This window comes from Magallana gigas, chromosome 3, assembly GCF_963853765.1.
Source record: "Magallana gigas chromosome 3, xbMagGiga1.1, whole genome shotgun sequence".
NCBI lineage: Eukaryota > Metazoa > Mollusca > Bivalvia > Ostreida > Ostreidae > Magallana > Magallana gigas.
Window position 1 is genome coordinate 12,839,702 of NC_088855.1, and position 22,972 is coordinate 12,862,673.

The 22,972-nt window shown below is 32.8% G+C and overlaps 3 protein-coding genes across 4 annotated transcripts in view; 2 read left to right on the forward strand and 1 right to left on the reverse strand.

The window, feature by feature from the left end:
* The window catches only part of LOC105342864 (glutamic acid-rich protein), a 79,468-nt gene that overhangs the window by 21,603 nt on the left and 34,893 nt on the right, over nucleotides 1-22,972 (forward strand). The window lies entirely within an intron of this gene.
* On the forward strand, nucleotides 1,807-5,406 carry LOC105342871 (uncharacterized). The gene is made up of 6 exons (XM_011449942.4): nucleotides 1,807-2,029; nucleotides 2,730-2,825; nucleotides 3,071-3,146; nucleotides 3,873-4,019; nucleotides 4,539-4,627; nucleotides 4,750-5,406. The coding sequence occupies exons 1-6, from the start codon at nucleotides 1,883-1,885 to the stop codon at nucleotides 4,831-4,833; spliced, it is 639 nt and encodes a 212-aa protein (XP_011448244.2). The 5' UTR covers nucleotides 1,807-1,882; the 3' UTR covers nucleotides 4,834-5,406.
* On the reverse strand, nucleotides 9,066-22,871 carry LOC105342870 (ATP-dependent translocase ABCB1). Of its 2 annotated transcripts, none has more exons than XM_011449940.4 (28): nucleotides 22,551-22,871; nucleotides 21,453-21,486; nucleotides 21,020-21,146; nucleotides 20,391-20,566; nucleotides 19,684-19,817; nucleotides 19,194-19,365; nucleotides 18,799-18,923; nucleotides 18,406-18,522; nucleotides 17,927-18,011; nucleotides 17,650-17,763; nucleotides 17,228-17,338; nucleotides 16,810-16,935; nucleotides 16,327-16,530; nucleotides 16,072-16,242; nucleotides 15,664-15,856; nucleotides 15,207-15,343; nucleotides 14,845-15,012; nucleotides 14,587-14,679; nucleotides 14,111-14,272; nucleotides 13,733-13,865; nucleotides 12,933-13,003; nucleotides 12,606-12,706; nucleotides 12,240-12,380; nucleotides 11,689-11,845; nucleotides 10,803-11,000; nucleotides 10,093-10,296; nucleotides 9,730-9,876; nucleotides 9,066-9,640 (listed from the first exon to the last, which is right to left on the reverse strand). In XM_011449940.4, the coding sequence occupies exons 1-28, from the start codon at nucleotides 22,634-22,636 to the stop codon at nucleotides 9,440-9,442; spliced, it is 3,888 nt and encodes a 1,295-aa protein (XP_011448242.2). In that variant the 5' UTR covers nucleotides 22,637-22,871; the 3' UTR covers nucleotides 9,066-9,439. The 2 variants fall into 2 exon arrangements, with proteins under 2 accessions (XP_011448242.2, XP_011448243.2); XM_011449941.4 differs by lacking the exon at nucleotides 22,551-22,871 and adding an exon at nucleotides 21,577-21,608.

The following is a 22,972-nucleotide window of genomic DNA, read 5'->3' on the forward strand; positions in this document are numbered from 1 at the left end:
GTGGGTCTGAATCTGAAGGAAATGTGATTTTTCCCCTGGAATCCAAGATACACTCAACAAAGAGACGAACTTTTTAAACAACTTATTGACATTAGTGTACCATTTTATATGAACTATATACTTTATGGTAGTTCTGATTTTTCATATAATTGTTTCCCATGTTTATACTTATATTAGATCTCCAAAGCGTTTTTGATTCTCTTAAGGTACACTGTTTAAACCTATTTAAGTATTATACCTGTATTTTTACTTTATATACAGTTCCCTTTTATTTACTGTTCTTTTCAAATGGGCTGGATCATGAAAATCTCATTCTTATGTTTGTATCTCTGCAGGTATAAATGAAGGTGATATGTTTGTTAATATAGGTGTGAGTGAACAATTCTACCAACAATATGTCATACAATCATATATGATAAATATTCAGATAATTATTTAATATTCAAGTACCTCATGTCTTATATATATGTACACATTTAACACGTTTGAATAAAATTAATAATGTAGGTGGCAGTGAAAGGAAGGTCACTCATCTACTCCAACGCTGCTGTATGATCTTCTACTACTCATTTCTATTCAAAAAATGCAATTTACCAATTTATTGACGAAAACAATTACTGTTAGTAAATTTATGATAAATTTTTGTGATCAAAGCAATTTAGAAACGTTAAAGCAAAATTCTATTGTCATCCTGTACAAAAATTAGGTTGCTAACTTGCTACAGATTCCATGAAGCAGAATTGTTAATGCCTAGAAGAATTTGCGATTTGATGATATTTAGTTACATCAGAAGTAATTCTAACGGAACAAATAAAACACCAAAAATCGGCTTCAAGATATAGTTACTACAGCATTGTTCATGAAAGAGTACAATCATGTTAGCATATCATCATTTTGTAAACTGTTATTGGCTGGATGGGTGTGAATACAAAATTCAGATAGTCACAGTTTTAACAAACTGAGTGGGTGCAAACACAAAAATCTCAATATGACAAACTGTAACTTTTTTTTATTTACACCCACTCAGAAAATTTACAACGAACAATATCAAAGTTTCAATTTACTGGGTGAATGTAAAACCAAAATTAAATAATATGACGTATTGTAATTTAAAAAAAAAAGAGTTTTACGGAATTGAATATTTTAACGTGTAACCATGTATACTAATATTATTAAAAAACATATACTTCTTTAAAAATATATAGATATCACATAAAACATCAATTATACGCGATAAGTTTATTATGAATAAAATAGTTATGATACTATGTAAATTCATAATTATTTAAGTCTCATTTTAACCCCCCCCCCCCCACGTTGAAAGATGTAAATCTAAAGAATAAATAAATAAAAATTTTTTTTAATTAAATAAACTCAAGTTATAATATTGATTCGTTAATTTGTGCTTCTTTGCTGTTGAATTTTGAACCGGTTTCATGATCAAAATTCAACGATGCGGGTCAATTTTCAACGGATTAGGGTCTTTATTCAACACCTTTGGTCTCAATATTCAACGTGGAAAAATGACCCCCGGGTCAATTTTCAACCCGGGTCAAAATTCTTCGTTACACCTGCTCAAAAGGAGACGTACATTATAGTAACTTTAATGGCAATTTAAGAACTGATATCGACGCTATCATGTTTTTATACATAAAAATTGGTCTCAAATTGTGTCTAGGCCCCTTTAAATGATTTCAATTTTTTAGAACAAAAATTAACAGGAAATGTGAACCATTCATTTAATGCCCTTCCAATCAATTTTCCCAAATAAAATACAAGGAAATAACATTATGTCTGTCTGTAAGACTGAAAGCGTCATATTTAAATTTAGATAAACTAAAAGCTCGGTCAGTCTCGTCCTTGCATTTAGTAAGTTGACAAAATGTATACAATTTTCTTACTAGTCGCATTGGTTGCCTCATCATTTCTGGAGACAGTTCAGTTTCAGTGTTGTATTCCTTCTCAGCTAGAAACTTATATTGATGAACTATCTTTTGTCCCTGGGGCTCGAGGAAGGAATGTTGTACAAGTAGGTATATCTGTGTTTTTAAAGTTATTATTTCTGAGGTTTTAACAACTTTAACAATGTTTTACCTGTCAACATTTGTTCCTTATTTTCCTTCTAAATTTATGCTTTTTACGATACAAATTTTAGACACTTTCCCAGCTATTGTAATATATTGAATCTTTCTCTGATCTCGATTACACAATCAATATTCACTTTTTAATGAATGATTTAATATCAAATAACAATGCAGGATATACCGGTATATTCTTCAATCTATTGTTTTCAGTTTAAAAATGAATATTTATGAGTTATGAAAACTGATTTGTTCATGTTATTTGAACATTAATAACAATTGACAAAGCTTACAACAACACTGTGAGGTATATAATTGGCCCACATATGTATTGTGTAGGAAAGTTGAAATCTACAAAAAATTACTTTATTTTTACAATTAGACATAATAGAAGTTAAGTAATTGTAACACTGCATTGGGCGTAAACGTTGATTAAAAGTAGCACATATTTGTATTTTATTTATATAATGTAATAAGCGGGTATGTGAATTAGCCGACGTTGTATGAACAGGAAAAAAACCCAAATTATTGTTATCGCATTCTATTACTTCTGGAGGGATTGGGATATCATATAATGTATTGAGATAATTATAAGCCCATTCCAACATCATAAAATTAAGCAATACAATATAAAAAATGTATTTCCAGAATACGTCTTACGATGCTGTGACCAAACGAGAAGCTTTCCATGTTTTTGATAATACAATAAACAATGGATATGACGTCATTTACGACTACCGAGCCGTAAGTGAATTTAAGTTTTAAAGTCACAAGTAGAGATGCCTTTTGAAACTTTGAAATTTATTTTGTATGTAATAAAAAAATAGAATGTTGTTAAAAGCTTTTTCTTTATTTCTATGGTTATGAATAAACAAAAGTTTGAATTATAAATAAAAAATAATTTCATAATCTAAAATTTAAAAAAGACATCAAACAAAAGAGAAAACAATTATTGAACGATATATGCCTGGATTTTTTCGTAATTTCAGAATATGTCATATATGTGGTCTAGAGGGGTGTGTAACGTGTCGTACGCAGGTCCTTTTCATGAATTTTGCTTTGCAGGTTTGACTAATTTTTTTGGTCAATATATGTAAAACTTTCAATTGATTTGTCGACTTTTAAAGTACGCTTCATAATATATTGAAGGCAAATAAAAACAAAGCACATGTTTGCATGATTTATAAAATCGTTTAATATTTACAAGACAGGTATTCTCTCCTTTTTTCTATGCTATATGATATATTGAAAGGAAAAATATTTTGAAACGGTTCACAAACATGACACGTGTTTGTACAGATTTGGTTTAAAATCAAAAACGCAATCTTATGTAAAACGTACATGTCTTATGTAAAACGTACTGAAATCACTTTCATAGAAAGAATTTAGGTCATTCCACTGAGTGTTAATAATTATTACACTTTCATAATTACAGTACTCGTATGAACCCTTGAAGAGGTTTAGTAATAACAATGTTGAATTAGCCATAAGATTTGCTATCAATTCTTTATTTTTGAATTTGTAAACTAATATTCAGTGAAAAACAATTCACATGTTTTAGCTTTAAAGTTTACATATTTTACCATATCTTTAAAGAGAGCTAACATTTTTCTTCAGGTTATCAATATAGTCTAAATATGACCACAAGCAACCACTCTTAAAATTATATATCATACATATTTTCACGTATTTAAAGCAAACTGATTTTTAAGATTAGAACATTGAAAAACCTATCAGACATTTAGTCTATGCACATTTGTGATAACGTTTCTTTTTTACATATATGTGTAGAAGGAAAGTTGGTACGGAAATCTTTCATGGGAGTTTTTCCTGAGATCACTAAGCTGAACACTTATATGGTTGCGGGCAAGCGTTGCCATGCTTCTTACACTGTTGGCAAAAGCTGCTCTCCTGTTGAACTGGAAATGAACTGCAACGGTACTGAATCTTATATGATAATTATTAAGTAAACAAGAGTTAATGTAGAAAAGGTATATGCAAAGCTTCCGTAACCACCATATCCTTGGGTTGAAATCTCAACCGTGTCCACTCAGCGTCATTGTAATGTTTGTGATAAATAATATTTATGTAGCATTTTTAATCACTACAGCACTCTTAACTAATGGAAATACAAACTTTGTATCAATATTCTGGTGTATGAGAGATTTCGTTTTTCATTGATAAGGATTATAATTTTTTTTACTTTCTTAGATGGCCAAAGAGCTGTGTGATCACTGTTGGGAAAAAGCCAAATACACATGTATAAAAATTTGATTACCTGAGCATAGGTCAAAATTTTAATCTAGGTCTTGACGGGTTGCGTCTCTAATCTCTTTGTGTTTTTGCTCCTTAAACCATTTGAAAAAAATGGCATATTGTTTCTTGAATTTTTTTTTATTGAAAATGCTGTCACTAAATTAATTCATCACATTCATGTAATTCTCATTCTTATTGTAGATTCACTTACTTTGACCCGTTTCTACAACATGACTTTGGGAATTAAGAATGAATCAGTTTTCACACCACCCAAAATATGTTTCAAGAAGGCAAGTTTAATGTATTTTTTTTCTTTTTTATTTATATATAGAGTGTGTTTTTTTCTAATTTGTATAAACTTTGTCCGCTAGTCTTGTAAGATTTATGGTATATACTATTTTTTCCATAATAGGAATCACGAAGAATAATAGCCCACCAAACCCCTTTGTTTTTTCGAACTGCAGCGATGTTTGGCACACCACTTGAGTTTCCTTAACGTTTTAAGCTTTGAGCCAACTTGTTGATGGTTTTTCTTTTTTAATATTAATATTATTTTTTTTCCGGCTTAATCAATTAAAAGTACAGGTATATCCATTTTTTAAAAAGGACTGTTTAATACAGAGTTTCCAATTTATATTTTGTTGATTTTGTTTATCAAAACACGAACCAATGAAGAGTTGGAATCGTTTAAAAGGTAAAAATGCCATTATCATGATAATGATATTGCGTTTCCCCTATTTTCACTCGGAAATATTGACATAAATTAAAGCTTATTTGGGGAAATCTTTCAACTTATATCTAGTCACCATTCGTGTATTTTCATGTTGTTTACATCACCAGACCTTTTCCTTTTAATATACATTTTTCAAAGTTTATTCTTCTACTAACTTGAAAACCAGATCGATTGATTTTTTGTTTTAATGTTAACAGTTATATAAAGATAAAATCAATTGCAATACAATTCGTATTTAATTTTTGGTCAAAGGTTTCATAAATACATCCGTGTTGCTTTCAACATGCGTCAAAAAATTCTAGAGATATCTTCCCGTAACTTAAAGGGAAAATATTCCACTTTTAATTCATAAAATAAAGTTCATTTTAAGGAAATATTCTGCTTTTTCTTTTTATCCTTCCTGAAAATTCTTCCTGTCAATTTAATTTGGTTTTCATCACATCATTTTACCAATTTAAAATTAGAGCCTTTTTAAATTTAATCCTTTGAAATTAGTAAAAAGACAATTTTTGGTTGTTTTTACGGGAAATATTACCGACATCTCAGCATTACAAATTTTGCACCTAAAATAAACAGGCTAATTGTGTGTTTTAAATGAATGCATGGAGTATTGCTTTGGTGCTTTCATTGCATGCTGTATAATGACCAAAGGCATATGCTCTCAGATGGGTTTGCAATTGGCCAACGTCACACGAATCAAACAATTTGTCAAAATAGATTTGACTTTGATAAAGCTTTGAACTCTGCCAATGAAATAAATTTCAATAGTAAAAATAAAAAGTTTAAAAGTGAGTTATAAAAAGTCACACCAAAGTTTCTTATGCATGTGTGTATCATACACGGATAATATGTATGGTTCTTCCAAAGGTATTGTTAATAATATATCATTTAGGTAGCTAGGGGTTATCTTTTATTTTTCTTTTCAAATGATTTCAAATTTCAAAGGACTATATATGATAAGGGCCTAAAATGGCCCCCTAAAATGAACATCATCATTTTACTATCATTCTTTGTTTTCTTAGTACAGATATGTATGTGATGAGTTTACATAATATTCATTTTGGTTCAAGTGCCCACAATTTAGAAATATGACATTGTAAAGACAATCTTTTCCCGCCATTTTTGCATTTTTAGCGTAAAACAGCTTGTTTTCAAGCAGTCTTTCCTTCCGAAAACACAGACCGCATTCTTGAACAAATAAAATATTTTAATCAGAGATGACTGATAAGTGACAAAAAAAAAATTCCTTGTTCAAGCATGCGCTCTATATTTCCCATTCGTAAATAGATAAGAAAAATGTCAATTTTTGGCTGATATTGATTGAATTATAGAAATGGCGTCACTTCTGACGTCATATACTGCCAGTGAGTGCAAATAAATCAAATAAATGGATGAAAAATATACTTTATATCAACTCTTCTAAGAAATTAGTTAACATTTTATTGTACCCGAAACACTTAAGAAATGGCGAATTATGGGGGCCAAATTGAACTCTTATCATATATAGTTCTTTCTTTATTCTGTTAATACACCTCTGTGCCTGTACACTCTAACGTTTGGAGAATATTCTTGACAAGCAAAGAAAAAAAGAAAAAAGAAAAATGAACTCATTTTCAAACCAGCTGTCTTAAATGAGCATTAGCTAGTTAAGAATATAGTAAGAGTTTTAGTCACCATTGCTAGGACCTCCTCCTTTAAAATCTTTAGAGTAATGTCATTGACATGTAGTTTCAAAGTATTTTATCGTAATTGGTGCAAAGGTATTCAAAATATTATTAAGTGTTAAGGTATAACCGGAATGTTTTAAATAAATTATAGTATTTAAAAACTTCATCAAATTTTGCTATATGAATGGTATAAAGAACAAAACAACAAAGCTCAAAATGTACAAACACACAAATTATTAATTTGTACACAAAACAATTTATTCTTTCAATAGTAACTGATGTATACTATTACATAGTTAACAACTCTAAATGGAACGAAACTGCACTCAACAAAATAATCAGGTCGGATATCGTACAGTCAAGTAGACAATACAGATCATTTGAGACTGGCAAAGACAGGTGTTTTTCTGATAAATAACTTTAAAAGCAATATTCGTTGCTTATTTCAGTTTCTTTCCTCTTACAGAAAAAGAAGCAAACAATTTTTTTTTGAACGTCAAGTTATTAGATAAACAACAATATTATTCTTTTTATACAAACACTTCCAAGATTAGTGAAAATAACATGTTTAGTATACCAGTTCGAAGGAAAACAGACAATAGCTTTATCCTTGATATATCTTTGGTATAGTATATTCTGATCTTTTCCTGAATGTTCTAATTTTTGTCATGAAACTCAAAACTATTTGGATAATCCAAAAACACTTTTTTCTTCCTTAAATGAATACATACTAGTAATGGGAAATTACTATAGCACACTATCACTATCATAGATAGATCTGTTCGGTTGTCACTCTGCCAAAGATGTTTTAAGATAGCATTGGCATTTTTCTATTTCTTTTGGTAAAAATTTCTACATCAACGCTCATGAAAACTCATGATTCTTCATTGGATCACTAACTGACGTCTCTGACTTTCCACATTGTATTCCAAGTTTCTTTATTTAAAAAATACTGATAAAAAATATCTATGCAAGTTGTTCATACATGTTCGCGTTTTCTTATTTAAGATTATGAGTTAAAGACACTTTCCCTGAAAAAGAGGAGAGAATAAAAGAAAAGTACAGTTTATACTGTCAAGGTTAAATAAATAAATATAATTTATTATGAATGAGCGGTCAATATATAATTGTGTGGCTTGATCAGAAGATGTTTGAATAAGTTTTAAAGATCGTTGCATTGTAATCCAGAAAATAAATTGGAATTTTAAAATTTTTAAATGTTTTGCAACGACAGGGCATACAGTTGACCATTTTCAGATTTCAAGTTGAGGTGTCAGTAAATTTTTCATATTTGGCTTATTTGAACCTTTCAAAAGAGTATACGTGATTGTAATCAAACTTTTTTTCAGACAGATATGATATCAGTATTGATTTGCTGCACAAGCTTAGTTGTCACTCTTTGTTATCGACACAATTTTTTTTTTATTTGAGTCCTGGTGATGGTGTCCCCTGCTAATAAACTAGAAATACACTTTGCCAAGTCCAATTTAATCAAATGTTGTTTGTGTTTCTGTAGCTGCAGATCTGTACCTCTAAAATTCGTGTTGAAATGCCATAGAGCTAAAGAGAGAAACCATTTACTAGTATAAGTTTAATCCATCGTTTGTATGTTTATAAATACTAAATTTATAGGACACTTGACATTCAAAACTGATGCAAAATTTCAATAAACGTAATTACAGTCCATCTAAAGCGAATGTCACTGAATTTGGGCTATCAATTTTTTTTAACTTGGAAGCCACTTGATCATGAAAGCTTTCTCGCAAAATTCAATTTAATGCAGTCACAGTAAACAAAGTTAATCTTAATAGTTGTGAAAATTGTATAATTAGTTAATACTCTTCGTTTGTGATAGCACTATTGGCGTTGGTTTGTACATTAGTATGTAGTATACAATATTATGTTAAACTTTATATCTAGATATATATCAGACATAACTTCATCTTACCATCTTCACAAAACAATATTATATAATATGCATACATATGAAGTTAAAGGACAAAGTTTTGTTTAATATTAACATCTTCTTTCATGCGAGAAGATACTTGTCACCATTTGTTTAACAATATATAGTGCCTTAAAATTTGACCATAAGCGATTTATTATCGAATTTGTTGTCAAAACTTAATATGAATCTCGGATCCTTTTTGGATTAAACTAATGAAAAGAGAGTTATTTTTGTAATAAATATTTTATTTCAAATCATATTTTTATAAAAACAAAGAATGATTTGTTCTCACAGAGAATGATACATCACAACGGTTTTGTCGAGTGTGGACTAGTCTTGCAATGCGCCTCCCTTGTACTGTTGACGTGTATTTGTATTTCTAATCGAATAAATTCATGATTACATAGATTTCATTTACAAAAGTCAATTATTTAAACACATATCAAAAATGGTTTTATATACGCACTGGTTTTTATCTATTCTAAAAAAAAATATTTAAGTCAATAGGAAACTTCAACAGAGCATTTGTGTCCCTGTGTATAAAATTTTCATCTATTAAAATACGTCTTTCATTTTTTAGCTTTTGATTGATAAACTAATATAGATAAAATGTGCGTCTTTGATTCTTTTGTTCACACAAAGAACAAAATTAAACCAAATTCATTAAACAGCAACAACAAATCAGAAAAAGACGTTCAATCAATAAGACATACAAATCACAACATGTAAACTGATCATCTTAAAACTATTTTAGTTATTTTGTAAATTGCTGAGCGCTGACGAGAGCGGAATACACTCCCTTTAACGACAACAGCGCCTGGTGAGAGCCACTCTCCACAACCTGTCCATCGTCAATCACAAAAATTACATCACAGTTCTGTATCGTTGACAGGCGATGAGCTATCACGATACACGTCCGACCTTTTTGGGCGGCGTCCAAAGCTGCCTGAACTTGCTGTTTTAACAATTAAAAAAGAAGTTTTATTGATTCACTCAACAAAAAGGGTTAGAAGGGCACAAACAAACATCAAACAAGTATTTTACCTTTTCTGATTCGCTATCTAAAGCAGACGTTGCTTCATCCAGAAGCAGTATCTTAGGGTTGCGCACGATGGCACGCGCTATCGCTACTCTCTGTTTTTGTCCCCCAGACAGCTGTGTGCCCTTTTCTCCAACAACTGTCTCATACCCCTTTGAAAATTATTAACGACATCATAAACAATTTCACACAACATCTTTTTATCCTATCCTTGTTATGAAACATTCATTTTATTCTAGTTAAAACGTTCCCTTACTCTATTTTCCTTCTTCACTTGTAAATTATTTTAATAATCTTCTTTGCGTAAGGTGAATCATTTTAATTTTCAAACAAATGAATTATTTTCAACAAGGTCTTGAAGTACTAACCGCGGGAAGACTTGTGATAAAGTCATGAATGTTGGCTTTCCTTGCTGCTTCTATTACGTCATCCATTCCTACATCTGTGTCCAAGCCATATGATATATTCTCCCGAATACTACAATCAAACAGAATGGGTTCCTGGCTGACAACACTAATGAACGAACGGAGACGGTTCAAGTTCAGATCCCGGATATCTTTCCCATCTAAATTCTGGAATATAAAACAACCGGCTCTACCACTTCATCTTATGCTAGAACTACACTTCACATATTCGTAGTGTATAAAACTTAACACGTAATTTTTATTTTCTGAATACTGTATACAGGGTTATTTTTCGCCCCGTGTAGTTTTTGCCTTTCTACACTTGCAAACAGTTTGAATTCACCCACAGTTTAAGAGGGATATAACTTGAGATATTGAAATTCGCCCAGTCTTAAATTCGCCTGCTGACGTCGACAACGAGGGCAAAAGGGGCAAAAATTAAACGATGACGAATATTTCCCTTTACACAGTATTCATTAATACCCTTCTTCTCTAGTTTACTGTTACTCTCCCCGGGTTTACAGAGAGCTTTTAATAATTTTGAAAAACATAAAACATCATTTATATAGCAATTCTGTTAAGGTTGTCCCAATCTAAATCTTACTATTTCTGTAAAGGTTGTCCCAATACAAATCTTACTATTTCTGTAAAGGCTGTTTCAACATAAATCTTACTATTTCTCCGTCCTCTACATCGTACATTCGTTGGAGCAGTGAGATGGCGGTGGACTTGCCACACCCACTGGGCCCCACCAGGGCTACCGTTTGCCCGGGCTCCACTGTGAAACTTAGGGACTTCAGGACTCTCACCTCGGGCCTCATGGGATAGCTAAACGACACGTTTTTGAAGACAACTCTCCCATCCACAGTGGTCTGAAAAGAATCCGCTCAGAAAATTATAATGATATGAATGTTAAGCAGGATTTTTCGAGATGATGGTGTATTTTCAGCATAAATCAACGGGATACTACTTACATTTAGTGTATGAGATCTACATATAAATACTACAATGTTCTCAATTAAAGATATTGAGTTTATCAAGCTCATCAAATAAAATCACTTTTTTATTATGTCAATATTATGATGGAATTAAGGTTTGACCGTTCACGAAAGAATGAAATAATATATATTGTTATTCTTTCATGTTAAATACTGAAATCTGATTGGTTTAGACGCAGTTCATAATCTGTTCTATTACCCTCAGCGTTAGCAACGCACTTAGCAACGGGTAACATTACGATTTGTTACATGGGCGAAAATCATGCGCGTACGGTTCGCCTTAGAATTCACGTTATTCCTATCTAAAAGCAGTGATGTTTTCTTTAGAAATTACATTTTGGTCTCTAGTTAGATTTTTAATCATAAGATTGCTATGTTTAACTGGCTAAATGTATTAGTTTAATTTGTTATAAAACGAATGAGAAGTTTGATACCATATTTTCCTAGTAATTTCAAAATCTCTGAAAACGGTTTGGAATCCGAGTCATTTCACGTAGAAATATTTGTATGTGTGTAAAAACAGTGTATTGTTTTCAAAAATTCTAGGCATATATAAACAAACCATGTATGTTCCTCTGGAGGAGTATATGTCTATTCCAGGAATAGTTTCCAGAACTTTGAATAGTATCCCGGCAGCATGCTGAGCTTTGGAATAATCTGGCAAGAAAGAACTGGCCTGTCCAATTGTCATTCCGGTGAAAGCAATGGCGAAAAACACCCTACAATGTGTTAGAGTAGAATGTTTAAAATAATAAGGGCATCTAATATATAACCATAAAAATTATAAAATTTGTTGATCGTCATAGGCAAACATATGTTTAAATCAATATTCATTATTCATTATATGCTGTTAATTGTCAGGAATTTCATATAATTGTTCTTAGAAGTTATTTCTGGTATATTAACAAAACTCTATCTAGTGCATGAATAATAGAACATCCAATGATGAGGGAAGTTTGTATCACAATTGGTCAGCACTTCGTTATGAAGTAGTTCCAATGTTCGAAACCTTCATCTGTTTCTTTTTGTTATAATTTTGTGATGGAACATCGTTACTGGGCACAAAAAACTACAAATCTTTTTTAAAGCCTCATTTTGTAAAGATTGTCTCACTTGTACACATTTTCTGGTGCCATATCTCCAACACTAACTTGCCACGCCCCAAAACGGAAAGCACCACCATACATTGCAAAGACAACACACTGAGAAAAGCCATAGGCAAATCCATATAACTGAGCTTGTTTCAGGTTAGATCTGGAATAAATAAATAGACATATTTTTTCAACCTCAAGTACTTTAAGATAAACCTATTTTAACTAATATATAAATGTGCGATTCATAACTAATCATACTAGCACATGTATCTCTGAAGTCCTTTTGTGTAACATTGCATGTTATTTCTAAAGAATTTTCAGTTGTGGCAAACAAGCATGACATTGTGTTTAATATAATGGTTCCATTTAAATAATTTAGACTTGCCTTAGAGGGCTCTCTAGATGTTCTGAGTATAGATCATAGAAATATTTTTCCCTGGCGAGAGACTGCACAGTACGGATGTTTTCAATGGTCTCGCTGGCAATCTAGAAGTGAGTAAATCTATGTATTTATCATTTGTATACCAGATAAAATAGCGATCAATGTACACTTTCTTTCTACTTATTTACTTCCGCTTTGACTCTTTATGGAAATGGAACTCTGGCTTTACAATTATCTGATACTTGTAAAGTAAGATTTGGGTATAATGGTATAATTACTTTATAGAGTGTGACCCTCTGATGAGAATTCTATAAATGGTTTGGATGTTACCTTTCCAGCATCTTCTAATTTATTCTGGTCGTCTTTGTGTTTACCCATTACAACTTTGATCTGCAAGCTACCTATGAATATAAATATTTCACAATAAGTCACTGACAATTAAATATCTGCTTCAAATTGATTCTAAAATCCACCTCATTAAATGTTAATCGAACGTTTAAATGATTTAAACAATAAAATCGCCTTTCTTCCGATGTGGTTAATACGAATCAAACCTTACTGAATAATTCATAGAACCATCATATTACAAATAATTGATCTAAAAAATCGTTATATTCAGCTTTATTTATAACTGGCGATGCAATAAAATATCACGAAGTCTTAAACATATCGCCAGAAAAATATTCAATGTACCATTTCCATCCCTAATGTGTCTTTGTCTTATTTTAATTAATTTCATTCATTCGGAAAATAACTTACTGAAGATACTTGACCAGAACTGTTAAAGAGCAACTAAAATAGTCTTTCAAGAATGAAAATTCAAACAAATTGTATGATACCAAATCCTATCATAAATAATGTCCGAAATTTTCAATCATATTTTTTCACTGCAACATGTTTATCAAGTTCAATATGTGATGTTACATACATGTACACGTATAGATAAAACTGGTAAAAATATTGACAGTAAAAATTGTAGTTTCACGTCTAATTTGCATTTGGGGGGGGGGGGGCACCTGAACCTTGGATTTGCAAAAAACACTCGTTTTTTACACCACGAAATGTCTTCAAACGAAAGAAAACTCTCATTCTCTTTAACATGTTCTTTGGCGTGACCATGTTCTACTCACTAGACAACATCAGTATAGGGACCCCGCCCAGAACAACCAGCGCCAGCTTCCACCCATAGTAAAATGCTATCGCCAGGGCCGCAACCAAGCTAACGATGGAGGACAGAATCGTGCCTATCCGAAAACCAGTCGCCTGCAATCAACATCATCAAATTGATATAAAAGATATTTAGCAACTTGGAGTATTTCGTTAATTTTGCTTTATTTCAAAGTAGAGTACTTCATTTGCAAGTTTTTTCCCTTTGCTTGAACTTGCAAAAACAAACAGTATTGTATAGGGGAGATTTTTTGTTGGTTTATTTTCTTTTCAATGAATAATTACGTTCATTACCCTTGACACTCTCGCAGTAAAATTTGTCGTCTGCTTTCTTTATTTACCGTTTTGATGAGAGAAGCGTCCGTGGCGAGCCGTGTGGTCAGGGAGCCCGTCCCGTGTTTGGGGTCGTCAAAGTAGGCGGCGTCCTGTCTGAGGTAAGCCCGGAACATCTTCAGTCTCAGCCTGAACGTCATCCTTTCACCGGCAATGCCGAAGTTTGTGTGCTGGAAAGAGTCGAAATAAAATGACCTCATTTTTTTTATTTCAACAATTATTATATTCAATATGATTTATAGAATGGGTTAAGGCAGCAGGCAGAGTCTGATTTAGCCCTCTCCCTACATTATCCAAAGTTGACGGAACAATTTTCAAGTTTAAAACTTTTAAAACTTAATAATGACGAAAACATGAATGAAAAATTTTGCATGTTTGCATATCATTTGCCAGAATTATTTTTAATAACCACGCCATTCAGATAAAATACATGTTTAAATAAAAAATGTTCTATAGGTCTAATCATGTATATTCCGTATCTCACCATAAACAAGTGGGAAACAAAATTGAGTCCACCTAAGGCCAAGAACATCATACTCCAAAGCACATTATCTGTATTGTAAATATCAATAAATACCTGCAAAATAATCAATGCTTTGATAGTAAACTATTATTCAATGACATTAGTACAGTCTAAACTGGTAACAGAGGATTTTTTTTCATAAAAAAATATCAGTCCTGCTCTTTTGACACATTTAATACATGTATATTACGCTTTTTCAGATGATACAGCTTTAATTACTTTGATCATTTCTCCAAAAAACACGGCAAAAAGCGGCATCGTGGTTCCCTGAATAGCAGCAAAAAATGTGCCAAAAATTAGAAACGGGCATTCCGGAAAATTTTCTCGTAAAATCCGAAAGTATTTGGGTTTTTCTACTTCCTCCTCCTCTTCCTCCTTCTCTTCCGCCTACATCAGAAAATACGATGAGACAACATTTGTACAGCTTCAGTGCATATATAGTTATTGTACCTCTTGGGTTTTTTTAAATGAAAAGCAAATGGTGTTATATTTTATCGCGAAAATTTCAAAGATACATGTTTTAATTAAATAGTGTAAATCAATTGTTACTTTGACTGATTTATAGATTTTTGCAATTTCACCTCTTTCTCTTTCGATATTCCCTTTTCAGTGGTAGATACTTGACGAGAAGTTTGCCTTTTCACTAGATTGTCACTCTTGTCTGAAGACGACACACGGGACCTTTGTCGTTTATATATATGAGCTTTATTATCGTCTCCTACATTCAAAACAATAATAGTTTAAACACATAGCTTTTTTCGAGAAGCTGTGTCTTCCTTTAAGAACAATCTTAATCATATATATATATAAATAAGGATGTAAAATCCTTGAGAAGCACTGCAGCAGCAGAGGAGCAAGATTGTTTATCGAATTTTGTATTTTATTAGGCTCAAATATTTCAAAGGTCAAAAAAAATTGAAGACTGAGTTCGGCTATTGCATTTGTATACAGTTCTGTAAAGTCCGCAAAATACATTACCAACATAAATTATGATACATGTAGTTTTATTTCATTTGCTGGGATCTTTAGCAACTTTACCGTTAGCACCGTTGTCGTCGGGCTCCAGGGACTGAGCCTGCACCAGCTGATAATAAAATTCTTTCTTCTCCATTAGATCCGAGTGAGTACCAGACTCGATTATCTCCCCTTGGTCCACCACGTAAATCATGTCGGCGTTCTGTACCGTTGTCAGTCGATGAGCTATCATCACTGTTGTCCTACCAAGACGAGCCTAATAGTTGAATAAATATAAAAGAGCTTACTAAGCATAAAATATATATGTACTAGACGCGAATAAAATATGACCAAATCACTTAAAAAATAAGTGGTTGGGACTTATAAATTTCTTCAACATATCCACTGTATTTGAGATATCAAAGTTTAACTGTACTAGACGCGAATAAATATGACCGAATCACTGTACCATCATTCAGTCTTATTACTGACCTGATCTAGAGCTGTCTGGACTATTTTCTCGCTCTCTGAGTCCAGGGCTGATGTTGCCTCGTCCAAGAGGAGAATTCGCGGGTTTCTGACTAGAGCTCTGGCGATGGCTACTCTCTGTTTCTGACCCCCGGAGAGTTGGGCTCCTCTTTCACCCACCAGTGTTCGATATCCCTGTAAAAAGCATATAAATTTTATTTAGTGTATAATACTGTCGAATATAAAGATCGACTTTTCTAGATATGCCATCAAGCTTACATTGGGTAGCCTTGTTATGAAATCGTGAGCATTAGCGGCCTTGGCAGCATCTTCTATTTCTTGTATGGTAGCGTCAGTGTTTCCTAATTTGATGTTTTCTGCGATCGTCATTCCGAACAGAATAGGCTCCTGCGATACGACCCCAATGTTGTTTCGAAGCCAGCATGTATTGAGTTCTTTTATATTTTTACCGTCAAGCAAAACCTAAAATCAAAGTCATATACATGTATTGCTTATTTAAAAGATATTAGAATAAAACATTTAAATTGACAGATTAATGTCTTTGATTGCCAGTGTCTTAAATTATCATGAATATTTTTAAAGTCATTGTATTAACAAGAACAGATCTGGGTCATTTTCCCAGAGTTTGGGACAACAACATGAAAACAGTACAATCATTAAATTAATAATTTATCACTTATAATTATCATTTATAGCTCTGCCGGTAGAGAGAGAGAGAGAGAGAGAGAGAGAGAGACCCACCCTTCCGCTGTCTGGGTCATACATCCTCTGGATGAGGTTGACCACGGTAGATTTTCCGCACCCACTAGAGCCCACTAATGCAACAGTCTGTCCCCGACCAATATTCAGATTGAAATTCTTCAATACCTGTTATGGAAAAATATTTATTATATACAAGAAAAAACATTAGTATTTGTGTAGTATACAAATACATGGGATTATTGTGACAGTTAAATAAAGTTCATATTTAACAACTTTAACGATGTTTTGTTTTTGTATTTAAAACAAATGAAGAAATTAAATAACTTATAATATTTAATTTTTTTTAATTGAAAATTTAACAATTCATGAATGAGATAAATTTAATCAATTTCTCAAATTTGGGAAATTAACTAAGAATGACAGTAATGTTCTATGCACATAAACGTGTGGCCTTTACCTTGACCTCTTCACGAGTTGGATAGCTAAACTCCACCCCCACAAAGTCAATGTCACCATCCAGAGAGACAGGCACCTCCCCTTTGTCCGATGTGCCATCAATTTCGGGCACCTGTTTAGTACCAAAATAACATATAAGGCACAAAAAATAATATCTTGCATGTATTCCCATTTTTTAGAATAAAAATAAATATTACTGGGGGTCAGGATATTATCGTATAATATACTTATATATTTTTGGAAATATTTGATAATTTTTTAATAAGCTATATCAAAAAGACATCAACATTGTTTATAAAAGACTAAGTTTCTTAAAACACGTATGTCCTGGAAATCCTATAACAATATAAACACTATTAGAAATCGAACTATAAATGATTTGTAAAATTCAATCAAAATTCAGGATAGCGGTAAATGTCTCACATTGTCAATGGTCTCAAAGACTTCGGCTGCGGCTCCTTTGGCGCCGAATATTGAGCCCAAGTGGGGCGCGGCGTTTCCGATAGAAAAAGAGCCAATCATCACACAGAAAAACACCTGCAAAATATTTAAAAATAAAATATTTTTACTGTACAACCTACTTAATTATTACTTCTTCTAAAGTAAGTTTCTAAAGATATATTTTAGCAGGTAGTTTCCCCAAACCTCCTTTTTTGCTGCAACGCCGTTAAAAGAAATATGGTGTAGTAATTTTCCTTACCGTAAGAACTTCCCCAGGGCTGATTCCTTCTCTCTCGGGGGCACAGTAGGAATGGTACCAATCCTTGACCTGATCTGACCCATACCTGAAAGCCAATCAAAACAACTACAACGTGTCTTTTATGAATAAAGATTCTTTTTAATCATTCTACCTAAAAATACTTATTTACAAATGAGACAAAAGGCTTTCTTTTAAAAAAAAAAGGTTCGGTTTCTTTCGGTGATTTAGATTTTCAACTTTGGATTGGAATGCAAGAAAATTGAATTTCTTTTCAAAGTTACCGGAAAATATAATGGTAGACAGAACTGCGAACAACTGGATTTTTCATCCAATAAAAATAAGATGAATAAAAATTAAGACTGTTAATAAAGTAATCGTATCTAGAGTGGTGTGACATTTGATGTCATCGGAATAGGTAAACAATATATGCTACAGAGTGTGATTGGCTGACGGAATTTCCTGTGTTTGGACGTACTCACCAGAAAGCTAAAGCGTAGGTTCCGAACATAAAGAACATGATGAGGCCTATCATCATTCCCTGGACGAAAGACTTTCGGATCCCGATCCTGCGGGTTTCCTTCAGTGCGCTCTCATATCTAGAACAGAAATTTGGCCTTCATTCTATACGAAGGATCAAAATAATGCGGTCGCGCTCGAAACATTAAGATTCCAGCCTCACCGGGATGTGTTCGTGCAACATTGGTTAAAAAAGCAGTAGTGTTTCCGTTTTTTAGGCTGAATTTAATTTCCTTACCTTTGGAAAAAAAATTCCATGCATAATTCCTTCTAACATACTCAACAAAACAGATCTATGTCAATTATGCATAATTTTTTGCTATATTTCTGATTAATTAAATCTCCTAAATATTAACCTAATTTGTTCCTGACGCTGTCCGTTGAATGAGATGACGGTTCGGATACAAGACAAAACTTCCTCTGCTACACTTCCGGCGCCTGCGTAGGACTCCTGCTCTTTTTTCGTGTAGTTCCTGATAAACTGGATTTTATAACGCCATAAAAAATTTAATTAACGTTGTCTTTACATTTTATCTTTTGTATTTGTTTCACTTATCATAGTTACGTGTATTTCTGTTATATGCCATGATATACATTGTACAACATTATTAATATGAACAAAAACAAAGAATAGTTATAAGTCATCTGAATACAATTGCACCATATCTGTATTGGTATTTATAAACAAAAGGAGCATCGATCAGAAAGTATAAATCGTTATTTATAGAGTATATAGGTAGAAAACACTCACCACAGACATGATTGCGGCGCTGACCGCTAGGATAGGGGTCACGGACATCATTACCAAGGTCATCTTCCAGCTCTTCCAGAAGCCGATGGCGAATCCCGAGAAGAACTGCGCTGTGTATTGGAAGGTAAAGCTGAACTTGTCGCCGAGCCCATCCTTGATTTTATTAATATCACTATAATCACAGGGAGCGTGTTAATTATCAAAGGGATAGTATAAGGGTAATGGCACACATACTGTAAATTTCAACTCAATTCTTGATTTCTTTAAAATTTACAACTTATCAGTATATGTAAAACTATAATATACTGTTAAATGTTTTACCAGTACGGATTTTTTTTTATTCATGAAAGTCAAGAGAAATCTTCATTCAGTAGACTTAAATGAATTACACATTTTATTCATGAACTCCGACAATTCTGGATGTTTGTGAGGTGAATATTGAGTATCAAGTTATAGTCAATTGACTTCGATTCTGAAAGTGGACCCTTACTCTGCTAGGCGTGTTGTCAGCTCCCCGCTTTGATTTTTGTCGAACCATCCAATTTGTTGTCTGACTATGGACCGGAAGTAGACTTTCCGGATCGTATGAATCTGTCGCTCACACGCCGTTGTCCAACACATTATCTAATGGTCGAAAAATTTGCCGTTAATTCATTGTTCGATGATAAATCTCTATGTAAGAAAAACTGAACATATCTGAAAGTTGGGCATAAACATTGTTTGATAATATACGTATGATATTTTGTTACATGCATAATTAAAACTCATAAATAAAAATATGCATAAATAGAGATATACTTAAAGTGTAAATGTAGATCATTTAAAGAGTTTTGAATGTATGCATGTTTGTCGTTGATATTGAAGCATTTAAGAACCACATTGGCAATAATTTAAGCTTTCCAGATTGAACTAACCAAAATGAGTTTAAACTTGCATTCAACCTGATCTCCCTTTTATCATTTCAAATCGATTCCCTGATAAAACATGAAACTTTCAGCTAAAGGAAGATTTTCCAGTAACTTCAAATTGTACAAAAAATGTAACTGCAAATCAAATGCAAGATTTGACTTTTCGTATTTTTGTTGTGTTTTATATTCTATACCCTGAAAATGCAATAAATTGTATATCTATCATTAATATCTGACTTAATTTGAAACACAGTGCTCTTTGAATAACTAAATGAGGTTTACACCGCACCTGCAAGTACCCTGCCACCAGAACCACGGCAGCTATGTACAGATAGTAGAAGGCATAGGTGCTCATCTTGTCTTCAAATTCGTCTGCAGCAGAAGACGAGTCGTTTCCGGTCGTGTTTCCGGTTCCGTTTAAAACGAGGCTTCCATTGACGCAGATAAAGGTAAAACCTCCCGGCCCTTAATTAAACAATAAAAATATCTTAAAAAGATTACTGGTTTATAAAGCTTCAATATACAATGGACAAATAATGAAATTCAAGGTGACTCAATTTTCGAAGATTTGATATCCCTACCCCCAACCTCCTTACATCCACAGCGAATTTTTTTTAAAAAGATCACTGGTTTATAAAGCTTCAATATACAATGGACAAATAATGAAATTCAAGGTGACTCAATTTTCGAAGATTTGATATCCCTACCCCCAACCTCCTTACATCCACAGCGAATTACGAAATAGTATTAACTCGTTAATATTATGATACAAAACTATACACGAAATAACATCCATCCATGACAATTCACTAAAATTTGGCCCTATATGAAATTCAGTGATTCTATACATTGTAGTACTATATTTGTATAGCTGAAATTACACTCCGAGGGACCCGGCCAGTGTTTATATATACAGACCTGAGACGAATGTGTCGGTCAGCTCCCCAAAGATAACGGACAGGGCTGGCCATCCTCCCCCCACAGCTATAGCGAACACACTCCCTATGAAGATCAGGAACTTGTCCAAGGCAGTGGCATATCGGAACTACAGTGCAGAAACTATAGTTATGTAGTCTTTCATTTAAGCAGTGTATACAGAGTATGTATGTGTATTTAACCTAACATGTATTACATTTAATAAGATTTCCTGCATCGGCCAAGTTAAATACTCTTATCTGAACAGGCGATGCGATATCAGTGTTGCTTGTAAGCATGACCAAGAATATATCAATATCCAAAACAAGCATTCAACACACGTTGTACTGATTTCATTTTAAAATTGTAATATTGAACTTATAAACACCACATTATGGTACACATGTAGTAGCTAGCTAGCAGTATACTGTCTTACCAGCTGTCCGAAAGTTGCTGATTTCGCCGATTTCCTAAAATAACAAAAAATGGAGAAAAAAATCAATATTCCAACAAATTTTATGAATATGAGGACAAATAGTTCTTACGATGTTGACAAGTACCTCGAGATCGGGTCCATGTTGGCGCTGTTGGCGAGTAAATGAGAGGTCGGGGGCACCTGTTCCCTCTGTTTATAAATACCCGCAATGAATCATTGAATAGCTGATAAGAACTACCAACGTACTCCTAAAGCTCACTGTGTTTCTGTGATGTGTATTCTAAAAGGTCAATATCTGGACCATTTCCAGATATGGTCTCCTACCGAATTCCCCAAAAGTCAATAACTGATAAATAACTGATTTATTTCCAGATATGGTTCCTTTCTCAACAATGATACTGCATTCTTCTTATTTACATGTATTCAAGGATATACATGTAATATGGTTGGGGAGGGGGGTGGAGGGGGTATACCATCATTATTTTTGCTGTTGTTGTTGTGGGGGTGGGGGTTAAAAATAATTAAGTGAGATAATATATAATAAATAATAAATTTACAAAAAGTATTCAAATTAAACAACATTTTATAGAATTATCCAGTTCTTACACAAACAACTGTATACATGCATTACTATTATTTAGTCTTACCCAGAGTTTTATAAAAAAAAAAAAAAAAAAAAAAAAAAACCACCGGGGGAAGGGGGCATGATTAAGCTATATACACCTTTCTCAGGGCTGAACTAATCAAATACTCCATTGATTTATTCAACCCATTATATATGCATTGTATGAGTAATATGTATAGATCTTATACATTATCATGTTGTTGTATATTGACAATATATGTACAGTCAGAGAGCGGTATGACGTAACGATAACGAGTGGTGTCGTCATTCAAGGACTTTGTCTTGCAAACGTTAAATGAAAGAAGAAATGATTTATTTAATGAACAGAAATTTTAAAATTTGGTTTGTAATTTCGTATTCACATTTTTTCTTAACTTTTAGAAGTAATAAAATCCTCCGAAACCAAGAAACCCGCCCCCTTTCCTTGAACTTGCTCCGTGCACATGTAGATATATAGCTCTAAGACTACTTACTGTTTCTTTTCGTTGGTTTTCTCCTCGGAATATTTTTCTCCTTTTTCCGAAGATAACAATGGTGCTCTCTCATCCGTATCACTCATTGTGAAGCGTGTTGTTCTAATACATCAAATACCCTGTCTCTCTCATCAAACTGGATGTTTGCTTCTCTAGTTTCTAGCGATTAAAGTTTTGTCGAATAAAAGTCTCTCCCTGTATCCAATTTATATACTCAAATGTTGTAATTATCAAACAAGTTGCAGAAAAGTACTTTTGCTTTGCAATATTTACATAGACATGTTAAAGTCCTTTGGACCGAAGAAAGATAACTCTCCATTGAGTAGACATTCATAGCTTTATGTATGTGTATAATATCTATTTAAAGCTGCAGATAGTGCAAACAATGAGTCACAGTGCTGAATATTAACCATCAGATATTT